This window comes from Pygocentrus nattereri, chromosome 5 (genome assembly GCF_015220715.1).
Source record: "Pygocentrus nattereri isolate fPygNat1 chromosome 5, fPygNat1.pri, whole genome shotgun sequence".
NCBI lineage: Eukaryota > Metazoa > Chordata > Actinopteri > Characiformes > Serrasalmidae > Pygocentrus > Pygocentrus nattereri.
This window is the reverse complement of record NC_051215.1, coordinates 11271265-11283185: the sequence shown is the minus strand read 5'-3', so window position 1 is coordinate 11283185 and position 11921 is coordinate 11271265. Positions and strand designations below refer to the sequence as shown.

General features: G+C 35.8%; 1 protein-coding gene across 4 annotated transcripts in view; it reads right to left on the bottom strand.

Annotated features, from left to right (window-relative positions):
- tmem176 (transmembrane protein 176) overlaps window positions 1-11921 on the bottom strand; it is a 20350-nt gene continuing 8429 nt past the window's right edge. For all 4 annotated transcript variants that reach the window (XM_017695392.2, XM_017695389.2, XM_017695391.2 and 1 more), the window contains exons 2-7: window positions 8818-8956; window positions 4223-4333; window positions 4030-4086; window positions 2799-2945; window positions 1536-1652; window positions 1-795 (exon numbers count right to left, since the gene is read on the bottom strand). In XM_017695392.2, the coding sequence (XP_017550881.1) occupies window positions 784-795; window positions 1536-1652; window positions 2799-2945; window positions 4030-4086; window positions 4223-4333; window positions 8818-8943 (570 nt within the window). In that variant the 5' untranslated portion in view covers window positions 8944-8956 and the 3' untranslated portion in view covers window positions 1-783. The remainder of the gene's footprint in view (window positions 796-1535; window positions 1653-2798; window positions 2946-4029; window positions 4087-4222; window positions 4334-8817; window positions 8957-11921) is intronic.

Genomic DNA, 11921 nt, shown 5'->3' with positions numbered 1-11921 from the left:
TTAGATTTAAATGACTTTATAAACAAATAAATGTATTTTTATACAAACATTTACGCAACAAACTGCAGACATCCTGCAGTAAATGTCCATTCAGTGACATTCAGTAAATATATAAATGCACTATAATACTAGTTTTGCAACAATCATACAACATTTTAGAAACATAATATAGAAACATAATAATGACCTATAATGTTATTTTTCCCCCATGCAAATGTTTATTCAGTACAAGTCTTAAAAACATCCACAAAATGTTCATGGAAGCAATTCTTCTAGGTAGGTTGAAACGAAGATTGTGTAATATGTGGTTAACATTAGGCTGCACAGTGCTTCTTATCACCCCTGAATGTGGATCACACAGAAAAAGAAATACAACAGAAACTAGCGGCTTGTTTTCTCTTACAAAGGCAGAAAAACTTAGTGCTCATGTTGCCATGAAACAGAAATACTCTAGGGACAATTGGAAGAATTTCAGAAGGTTAAAGGCCACCAGCTGCAAGATCCAGCACAACACAGCTCTCACTGTCCATTCAAGGAAACGTGAAAAACAACAGGCCTCTCAGAACCAGCACTCTCTTTAGATTGGACTCTTTCACAACACTGTTTAATGTAACTGTACTACAATTTCAAACGTTTAATGTATGTATTTTATAAAATGTTGAAAGAATCAAAAATATAAGTCACAACATACCATAATGTAAAGTAATATATTTAAGAATAAGTATAATAAACTTGATGTGTGGCATCTGTTGATTGAAGTCCATTTTTTTGATGAACAAATCTTCAATTCACAAACTTTAAAAGAGAGAGAAAAGGGTTATGAGTTCTGACCTTCAGCATAGGGATTAGACAGCATCATATGTATGTAAAAGGAGACTAAATATTGGAATGCTTTATAAAGTACGTTTCTATCTATTTTCATTTATTCAAATACATTACAAAGCCCAATATTTTGGGCTTTATTCTTCCGCTGTTCCAAATTAGGCATGCACAGCTGTAGCCAACACTCTGCAGTTGTAATATTTGATAAAGAACAGCCGTAAAGAATTAAGGCATCCGTGCTCACTCTCACACTCAGAGAACGAATGGAGTCTAAGCACTTTTGTAAACAAAACCAATCATGACTAAATGTTTGTTTTTCACTCCCAGCACTGACAACATTTAACCCATTAACTACATTCTGGGTTTTTCATTTTTAGGCATCTGTTAAGAGCCAGAAGACAAAGGCCCTGTCATTTAAGAATTCAAATGTAAGCGAAAAAGTACTGAACATTGCAGATGTTTGGGGAAATGGAGAATGCATTTGGATTCTGGAATTTGCCCATTGCTGGAGTCAGATTAGGTTACAGATTGACCAACACCAGACTGTATCAGCACTGCATGAACCTTTGAACAAGCTGAACATCGGAGAGTTCCGGTAATATTGGGTTTCAAGCAGAACTTTGTTTTTAACCCTTTATTAACTACAATGGAGAAGTGCATTCATAACAGAAAAGAGTGGAAAGAAGCTGTGAATTTTGATGTACTGCTCTTACCGTGTAGTTTATAAACCGTTTCCTCTCATTGTACAGCATGAATGAGAAAGCAGAGGAGATGACAGTCTGAACTATGTTGAGGCAGGTGAGAATTGACTTCATTTCTCTGTTGAACATCTGAGGACAATAAAAAGAATAACTCTCAAAATATCAGTGTGTCCTTGCTGATTAGTGTACATTGTTAAAAAAGTACCAACAATAGAAAACATTTTCATGACACACATCATGGATAGTATCAGTATTTAACCCTCAGGGGTCCACGAAGTTACGTCACATTTAATGTTTCTATATATGTTACTCTATCTTTGCGATAATACGGCGCAGAAATTTGTTTAAACATTTCCTAAATCTGTAGAGTCATCCTTTCCATTCCATCGTGTCTCAAAATCATTTGTGAAAGACATCTGGAGTTATGAGGCTATGAAGAGGGGCTGAGATACATGTCATCTACCACTCACCATGTATAATTGGTGGATTCTGTCTACATTTTGTGGGCATTTTGTTGGACACCTACCAATGGACCCTTAGGAAATCACATTGGAAACCCTTCGTTCTTCATTCAGTAGCCATAGGAGACACATGAAATGGCATGCAAAGAATTTGCGGCTTATAGTTTTGGAAAACAGTGGTGGAGCATTTTAATGTGTTGTCCAAAGAAAAACACGTATATCCAAAATGCTAACTTTACAGGAAAAAAGGCAAAACACTCTTACCTTTTGATCTAAGTTAATATAAAGAAATGTAAAGTGTTTTTAGAGCATTTCAATTGGCTCATTTATCATGAAATTTTCATACAGCCTAAAGAAGAGCTTGTGTGTTGAAATAATGTAGAAAAATAAAAATTGACAAAAACGCAGATACATGGTTTTCTTTGGACAGTGGCGATATGGGTTTCATGTTATGTGCAAGTGACCTTGAAGGTGAATTTAAGAAGATATGCAAAAAATGTCCTTAGACCCCAAAGAAAACTGACCAACTGTATTATAATCATTATAAAATGATTAAGTCTGTTTAATTAGATTTTAATTAGATTTTAGACTGCAGCACAGTATGTAAAATGTTCAAAAAGGTGATTGTCTTCATAGGTTTAGTATAGTATTTTAAACTGTGGCAGTATTGTTTCAACTTATCAAATCTTAGATATTGTGTATCATGAAAATGTTATATTTTTGCCATATTGCACAGCCCTATATTTAAGGCAGGCTTAAAGATCTAAAGGTAACTGAACTGAAATGTAATATTACGTAATATTCTTAAACATACAGCAGCATAATACAGGTCATCGCACAAGTGTTCGACGTCTGAATGGCAAGCTGTTTCCGAGTTCTTAAAAATGTCAACAATGTAGAAGATAAGTGCGATGACTGAGATGAAAGCAGCCAGCACTGTGACTGCCAAGCATGTAAGGACCTAGAGACAGAAAACAGACAGACAAAAGCTTACAATCGTTTACTTACTTTCTCCATTTCACTTGACAACATGTTGACAAAATTTGACTCTTGTGAAAACAGTGAGGGGAAATGAACTGATGAAGTTTAACATCTGCTGCAAAGGAACAGAGCAAACATGATGACCAGGAAAGTAACGAGAAATCACACAGTTTACCTTCTGCAACCTTTTACTTTCCCTTTTTTCTGCTATTGGAAAAATTGTTGGACACCCATTGGGAAATGTCACATATTTATTTTCCATTTCTGCATAATTAAATGATTAAGATGTAAAAAAGTCATTCAGAGATGTCTGAGGCTTTGTTCAATGGTAATTCGGAGAGAAAGACATGACAGAGCAGGTACTATTTGGGTAGTGGATTATTCTCAACACTGCAGTAACACTGACGTGGTGGTGGTGTGTTAGTGTGTGTTGTGCTGGTACGAGTGGATCAGACACAGCAGTGCTGCTGGAGTTTTTAAACACTGTTTCCACTCATTGTCCACTCTTATTAGATGTGCCTGCATTGTTGGTCCACCCTGTAGATGTAAAGCCAGAGACAAGAGCTCATCTCTTGCTGTACAGTGTGAGCTAATCATCCTCTAGTCCTTCATTAGTGGTCATAGGACTCTGTTGGCTGGATATTTCTGGTTGGTTGACTATTCTCAGTCCAGCAGCAACACTGAGGTGTTTAAAACTCAAGCAGGACTGCTGTGTCTGATCCACTCAGACTAGCGCAACACACACTAACACACCACCACCATGTCAGTGTTACTGCAGTGCCGAGAATGATTCACTACCCAAATAGTATCTGCTCTGTGAGGGTCCATGGTGGTCCTGACCGCTGAAGAACAGAATTAAAGGGGGCTAAAAAGTATACAGAGAAACAGATGGACTACAGACTGTAACTGTAAAACTACAGTGCACCTATATAGTAACTGTAGCTGATAAAATGGACAGTGAGCATAGAAACAAGGAGGTGGTCATAATGTTATGCCTGTTTGTGTGTGTGTGTGTGTGTGTGTGTCCGTCTGTTTTAACTGAAATAATGATTATTTTAACTCACCAGTTTTATGCTGTTGTGTTTTTCCGTTACTAAGGCAAAAGCACCTGCAATAACAAACTGGAAAGAGAGGATAGTGATAGTGCTTTTAAGTACCACTAAGTTCATTGCAACTGATATCAAGATTTCTCTGGGCCACTATACTAGCTTTCAATTAAATAGCACAAGTGATCAGATTCAAATCAATGTGTCTTACTGATATGCCACTCCACCACGGCACACCAAACCTGACAACTTCTGTGAACTCGCTGGAGAGCAGTGGAATAGAATAAGTGATGACCAGAAATCCCAGCGTCACTTGAGAAACCTAAGAGACAGAGCACCAGTTTAACCTTCAACAGTAAGCAAAAACATGATATTCATTCATCAAACCATGCAAAAATTTAATCTGTGTTCCACATAGTTAATCTTTCTTTAGTTTTTCAAAATAATGTTTGCAAATTGTAGGTTGCATGTAGTTTTCCTACATTTATATAAACTATGAATTATATTTAAAGCTACACTAAATTGGCTCAAATGTTAATTTTTGGTTATACTTTACAGGCCTTTTTAATCCTGTGTTTTCTCACAAGATAATAATATTATTTCCTTCAAACTTTTCTGTTAAAAACAGTTATAACTATGAATCCAACAGTGTTCAGTATTCTTTAAACATTATGTATTTGTCTAAGAAGAAGAATATAAACAAACTATAACACTATGGAAATAAAAACACTTCTAAAATAGAAACATCTGATAAGTTTGGGTTGTATAACAGTAATAATGTATATTGCAATATACAAAAATGATGTCAATGTTTATAAAAAGATTTCTGTTTCTTGTCTGAAAAGCCATTTATGTCATAGAAGGGCTCACTGACTGGTGGTGTGGTAAATTTCACTCTGACACTAGTCTCTCAGATATTCCCTAAACAGGTGTCATTTTAGTACCAGTTAGCTGGAACTGAGCCTGTGCTGTGGGGTGGCATGTTTGGCCTGCTAGCTTAGTCAAATGCTTCAGTACCAAATAAGGCTGTCACGGTCATGAAGTTCAGCTGACGATTAATTGTCATATAATTGACTGTGATTAACGATTTAATTGTCTTTCTTACTGAAACTATTAAAGGGCAAGCTTAAAATGACCAAATTAGCAGATCAGCCATCTTGTTAGCTAACACATACTTTCTAAAGAGTGAAAATACAAGCAAAAAACACTCCTGCTAGCATACATGTTTAGTTCTTGCACTGCCCTATAAACTTGTTAAAGCACCAAGTTAAAAGTTGGAACATTTCTTGTTTTTATAAGTCCCACGGTCTGTCGCAGTAAATTTCTTTCTTATATATTACATTTATTTGCCTCAACTCAACGATCCCAATTCACACTTTGCTTGCTGCGGCATAATATAACTGTCTAATGAGTGTGGAACATTACTGCTGATAACTGTGAAGGTCCCAAACACCACATAACAGGTTCAATTTCATCTTCCTGATGTGTTCTCTTAGACATTTTATCATCTACACTACTGAACCTGTACTGTGATGTGTGTGGCACTGTTTGGCTAAGATAACTTTAACTTAGCTAATCAGGCTACAAATCCTAAGAACCACAGAACAAGTTTAGTTTTGCCTTTCTGTCCCTTGAAAACCAGTTGCTCAAAGTCATTCCCTCAGATCTAGATCATTATCATCTAACCTCCTGTCAGTGCATTAATTAGCCAAAATCAAAAACGTTCTTTGGTGAGCAGAGCTGTTATCCTGATAGCTAAGCTAATGCTAACCAACTCCTCTTTCATAGTTTGCAGCACTCCTTAACATTTAGCAATTCTCAGACAGATGGTTTGACATTTATTGAATGATGCCTTTAAAACCATGTAATATGTTCACTTATTTGGTAACCAGATAAAGGAAGGTATTAAAAAGGGGATACCACTCAAACCTAGAACCCAATACATATTCTGTCCTATATAAATTTACTGACCATGAAAATGCAAACAAACCACAAAAAACATCCTCATCTATTTTTTTAAGTTCCTAGAATGGATCCTAAATCCTAATGGAGCCATTTATCATTCCGTTAGCTAACAAAATCCCTCATACACAGATGTCAATACCATACTTTCCACCAGCATGTAATGCTTTTAAATTTTGGCCTGTAACTTTTATGGAACTGAATAATTTTATGAACAAACTCAAGAACAATGCTGCTAGAATGAATGATTTCAAGCCAATGTATTAAAATAAATCTCCCATCATTATCAAAACCATTACTTCACCTTATCAACCAATCCCTACTGCTCAGATAGCAGACAGTTCTGGGCCAATTCTGGCTTTCCTACACGAGTGTTGCTTGACTACAGGCCAGATGTTAGGCATGTGGGCCAAATTTAGGGCCAGATCCTGGATAACTTCATACAGTTTTGTGGACAAATGTTGGCATGAATGTTATTGACCAACAATGTTCTTGAGCCAGATTTGGGCCACATCCTATCAGTTAGATCAGATCTAAATTAAGATCTAGGCCGAGGACCTTGCCATATGCTGGGCCATAATAAAAGCAAGAATGTAGCCCAATTAAATGGGTGGTGTATTTCCCAAAATGAGCAAAAGTTATCCCCTTATATAAATCAGACAACCCCACAGCTTTCTCTAATATTATGAAAAACATGTTTACAACAAAATCATTTGTCATCTTGGTAAATACAAAATAATATATCGCCACCAGTATGGTTTATGGGAATAACATTCCCCCTCCATAGCCCTGGTCCAGCTATTTGAGAAAATTTCTAGTGCACTTGATAATAATGAAAAACCCATAGGTGTCTAATAACTAATAACAGTAATTGTATCTTGCTACAGAAGTTACAATATTAAGGCATTGAGAATTTGGAGAATGGTTCAAAAGCTATTTACCACATAGAAAACAGTGTGTTTCATGTCAGATCTCTTGTTCACATAGATGTGGAATTCCTCAAGGCTCAATATTGGGGCCCCTATTGTTTTTAATATATGTTAATGATCTTTATTTGGAAGCAAAGAATGTTTTTTCTATCTGATAAAGATGGTTATAAATTAATCTCATCTATTCCCATCTGATATCAAGTATCAGTCGTTGGTTTAAAGCTAATAAATTATTCCTCAACATTAAAAAGTTCATACATACTTTACAGCCCTAAAAACAAAAAAAAAACATTGACAGTCTTCCAACAGTGTGTTTGTCTAGTCACACATTAACTCGGGTCCACTGTACTCAACTTGTCAATACTCACTGATGAGAATTTGTGCCAGCAAGAGTATTTTTTCTTCATTTCAAACAAAATAGCAAAAAATATGTGTCGTCAGAAGAATCAAATTCATACGGCCACAAAAGATACTTCTTAACTTGTATTACACCTAGATTTATCGCTTATTGCAAAGTTATCAGGACCAGCACTTTCAAAAGTAACATCAATTGTCTATATATCTATCAGAAATGTTAATGTTGAATGGTCACTTCACCTTATTATTATGTAAAGTCTCATCCACTTTTGCAAAACACCACCTCATCTAATAAAGTCATATAAGCTTAAAAAAACAGATTAAAATTAATCTACTTTTACTCTTATAAACCCAAACGTAAAATACGTTCTGCAATTGTTGCAACTGGTTTAATGTGCTTTTATTTCATTGAGATTAATTATATATTTTTTTCTTTCTCTGAGGGAAAGTACTTTGTATAAGCCTGTTCTGGGCTCACTTTCCCTGCAAATTCTTTTGTTTAATAACAGTTTCAGTTGCATTCTGCTTTCTCTATTGTACCTTATTGCTCAAACAGTGAAAAAAAACTCATACTGCTTCCTCAGAATAAACATCCTCGAGTTATTTACACCCTAAAGCTATTTCTAATATCCTGTTACGTGTCAATGACATTTTTAAGACCTAGGAGATCTCATACTTTGCTGCAGCTGGAAAGTAGGAAAGTAGTTTTTGATGTCCAGTAAAACAGGATGCATATTGGGTGCCTCGGCAAGAGTCACCATGCATAATATATCAGCTTTTATACTTTGTTTCTACATTTCTAGCTAATCTAAATGTAACATATGAAGTGACACCATCAGTTCAAAATGGTTTCAAAAGTAAAAATGTCTTCCAATTTTTTTCTAAATAAAAATTAATGTTATCATAATGTAAAATTTACAGATGTACAATAACTCCTTTACTATTTAATGTTTTGTACATGATATATTTTACTGAGGTGCACAATACATCATGTACAAAACTTTAAACAATAAAAGAGTAAATTTTATCTTAACATAAAATCACTTTTTAGAAACAAATGGAAGGAAATGTATTTTTACTTGTGAAACCAATTTGAACTTATGGTGTAGCTTCATGTGTTACATATAGAATTACAAGATTTGCTAGAAATGTAGGAAAACTGCATAAAACCTGATACATAAAATTATTCTTACAAAGACTATTTTAAAAACTGACAACTTTCAGGGATGAAATGCGGCACAATCTGACGTTAATATAATCTTTTGGTTCAGTTTGGTTTAAGCAGTTTTACTCAACATTGACTATGATTTAGAACTTGATTTAGAACTTTAAATTCATAGGTTAAAAACTAAGTGGAGCACAGTTTTGAAATTTTGCATGCTCCTATGAATTAAAGTCTCTCTTAAATTTTTTATGAAAATCTAAAAGGTGATCAAGTGACAGGCCCTAGGTGACTCTGGAACGACCCAGTGATTGTTAGGGGATTTTTTGAAAAAGTGAATAAAAACCAAGACAAGGCTCAAATGATTTTTGATCTCCACTTAGTACAATCACTTACCCCCATTGCCTTGGGTTCCCCTTTCCGTAAGCTCTCTCTCAAGATCTCCTGTTTGTCCGTTAACTTTTTCACGACGTGGTCTTCACTTACACTAACAGACAAGTCACTGGACACTGTCACTGCCATTCTCTTTCAGGGCCTAGAGACATTCAACAAAGAGAGGAGCAGAATCATAGCCAGCTTCATTAGACAAGTTTCTAATTGAACAAAGCAGCATTATAGTGCAGCATAGCAGTGAGTGGGTGAAAAAGCAGGCATATTTAAAAAGTAGTAAAGATGAACTTATTTTCTGCCCAACAGCTTTTAAGGCTAAGAATGAAAGACTCCCAAACAAAACTTATCTGAAAGGTCTGTTCATACATAGTTGCCATTCATTTAAAACACAGAGCTCAGGCTATAATGTATGCTTGTACTTCCAATTACTCCATTCAGAATTAATTACAATGTTGATCTTCCCCAAATGTATGTTGACATATTCTAGTTTCTACCATCATGAGAACCTGCAAGGAAGCAGGACAGATGATTAAGCACATTTTATTTGAATTGGAACACTGCCAACGTACAGTCCAGGGAAAGTGCATTTGCAGATGCGCTTTCTTATAAACAGACAGGAAGAGGGAGGTGGCTTTTTTGGCACCTCTGCCCTAAAGTTTGCTGCAGCTGAGACTGTTTTATAGCATTAGGTCATCTTTCAGTGAAAGTGTTTTGTGCTGATCTATCTCCAGTGTTCTCCTTTTATTGCCAGTACTTCCATTTCCGTAACTAAATTCCGAAAGAAGGATTTGTGTCAGAACAGACATTTATGAATATTAATATTTATATTAATTATGTAAAACCTTTACAACCCCATTTCCAAAAAAGTTGGAATGCTATGCAAAATGCAAATAAAAACAAAATGAAATGATGTGCAAATCATGTAAACCCTAAATTTATTTGAAAATGCTTCAAAGACAACATATCAAATGTTGAAACAGAGAAATTTTACTGTTTTTGAAAAATATATGCCCATTTAGAATTTGATGGCAACAACATGTTCCAAAAACTTTGGGATGGGGCAACAAAAGGCTGGTAAAGTTGTGTAATGCTAAAAGAAAACACCTGGCGGTTGAGTGGCAACAGGTCAGTAACATGATTGGGTATAAAAAAGCTCAGGGCAGTCGTGGGCTGGAGGTTAGGGAACTGGCCCTGTGACCGACAGTCCAGGACTGAGGTGTCCTTGAGCAAGACACCTAACCCCCAATTGCTCCCCAGGTGCCGTGAATAGAGCTGTGTGTACTCACTAGTGTGTATGTGGTGTTTCACTTCATGGATGGGTTAAATGCAGAGGTGGAATTTCCCAGTTTGTGGGATTGAAAAAGTATAATTTAACTTTAAGATGAGGAGGGGTTCACCACTCTGTGAAAGATTGCACAGGCAAATAGTGCAACAATTCAAAAATAACATTTCTCAGCATAAAATAGCAACTTTTGCTTTTCATCATCTTTGGTACATAAGAACATTAAAAGATTCACAGAAATCTCTGTATGTAAGCAACTAAGCCAAAAACCAGTATTTGCTGGCCCTCAGGCAGCACTGCATTAAAAACAGACATAATTCTGTAGTGGAAATCACTGCATGGGCTCAGAAACACCTCTGAAATCCAGTGTCTGTGAAAACAGTTAGTCATTGCATCCACAAATGCATGTTAAAACTCTAATTCTAACTCTAACTCTAACTCTAAAAACATATAAACAGAATCCAGAAACGCTGCCGCGTTCTCTGGGCCTGAGCTCATTTAAAATAGACTGAGGGAAAGTGGAAAAGTGCCCTGTAGTCCAACAAGTCAACATTTGAAACTCTTTTTGGAAATCATAGAACTGTGCACAGTTCAAAAGCCAGTATTCATGATGGTATAGGGGTACATTAGTGCACATGGCATGGGTGACGTGCACATCTGTGAAGACACCATTAATGTTTATTAATGTCTTTTTCAGGGATGGCTTTACTTATTTCAGCACGACGATACCACATTCTGCATGTATTACAACAGCAGTGCTCCATTTTTACATTGCCTGCAGTCCAGACCTGTCACCCACCGATAACAATTGGCACATTATGAAACGAAAAAACACAAAGGAGACCCTGAGCTGAAATCCTATATCAAACAAGAATGGGAAGATCTTTCACTTTTAAAATTATAGAAATTGGTCTCCTCAGTTCCCAAACATTGTTAAAAGAAGAGGTGATGAAACACAAAGGTAAACATGCCACTTTCCCAACTTTTTTGGAACTGGTTGTCAGCATAAAATTCAAAATGGGCATATATTTTTTAAAAAAACAATCAAATTTCTCAGTTTCAACATTTGATATTTTGTTTTCGTAGTATTTTCCTTTAAAAATTTGGTCTACATGATTTGCATATTGTTGCATTCTGTTTTTATTTACATTTCATACTTTTTTGGGAATGGGGTTGTATACTGGTGACCAACATTCTATTTCATTTCTACTTACTGCTAGGGGTGATGTTGGATGGTGAAACCAACAAAGACATGGAAAATAAGGCTCACTTATGGAGAGGCTGAGTTAGTCCTAAGTAGCATCACTGAGTACACTGTGTGAGAATGATGCTGTACAACCAGAAGAATTTGTTGGGACAAATAAATAATCCGATGGATGAATGTCAGCACTCAAAACCACATAATGCCCCCAAGCCTCAGCTGAATGTCAAGTATTGTGCTCATCCTTAAAGAAAGCCATTCAACGTGGTACTACAACCACATGATATGCATGGTATGTGTCCAGTTACCATTTTGGAGATATGTGGATTTGTTAGAACAGTGATGATATATTAGGCCTAATAACAATAAGACTAAGTCTGTCAGTATTGAATTTGTTCAATAGACGTTTAACCAGAAATCAGGTTCACTGCAAAATAAAAGTTATGCTCTAGAAGTTGAAATTGATGATGTTACTGTTTTCCATTACTTTCTGTGAAAAGTATTATTTATTTTAAATTCATGAATTTATTTCTTGTCTGTGGTTTGGTAGACAAAAACTTAAATGTCCAGCAATAAATCTGAAGTTACACAGATCAAAGCTATGCTTTAACACTAGCTTGGGTAGAA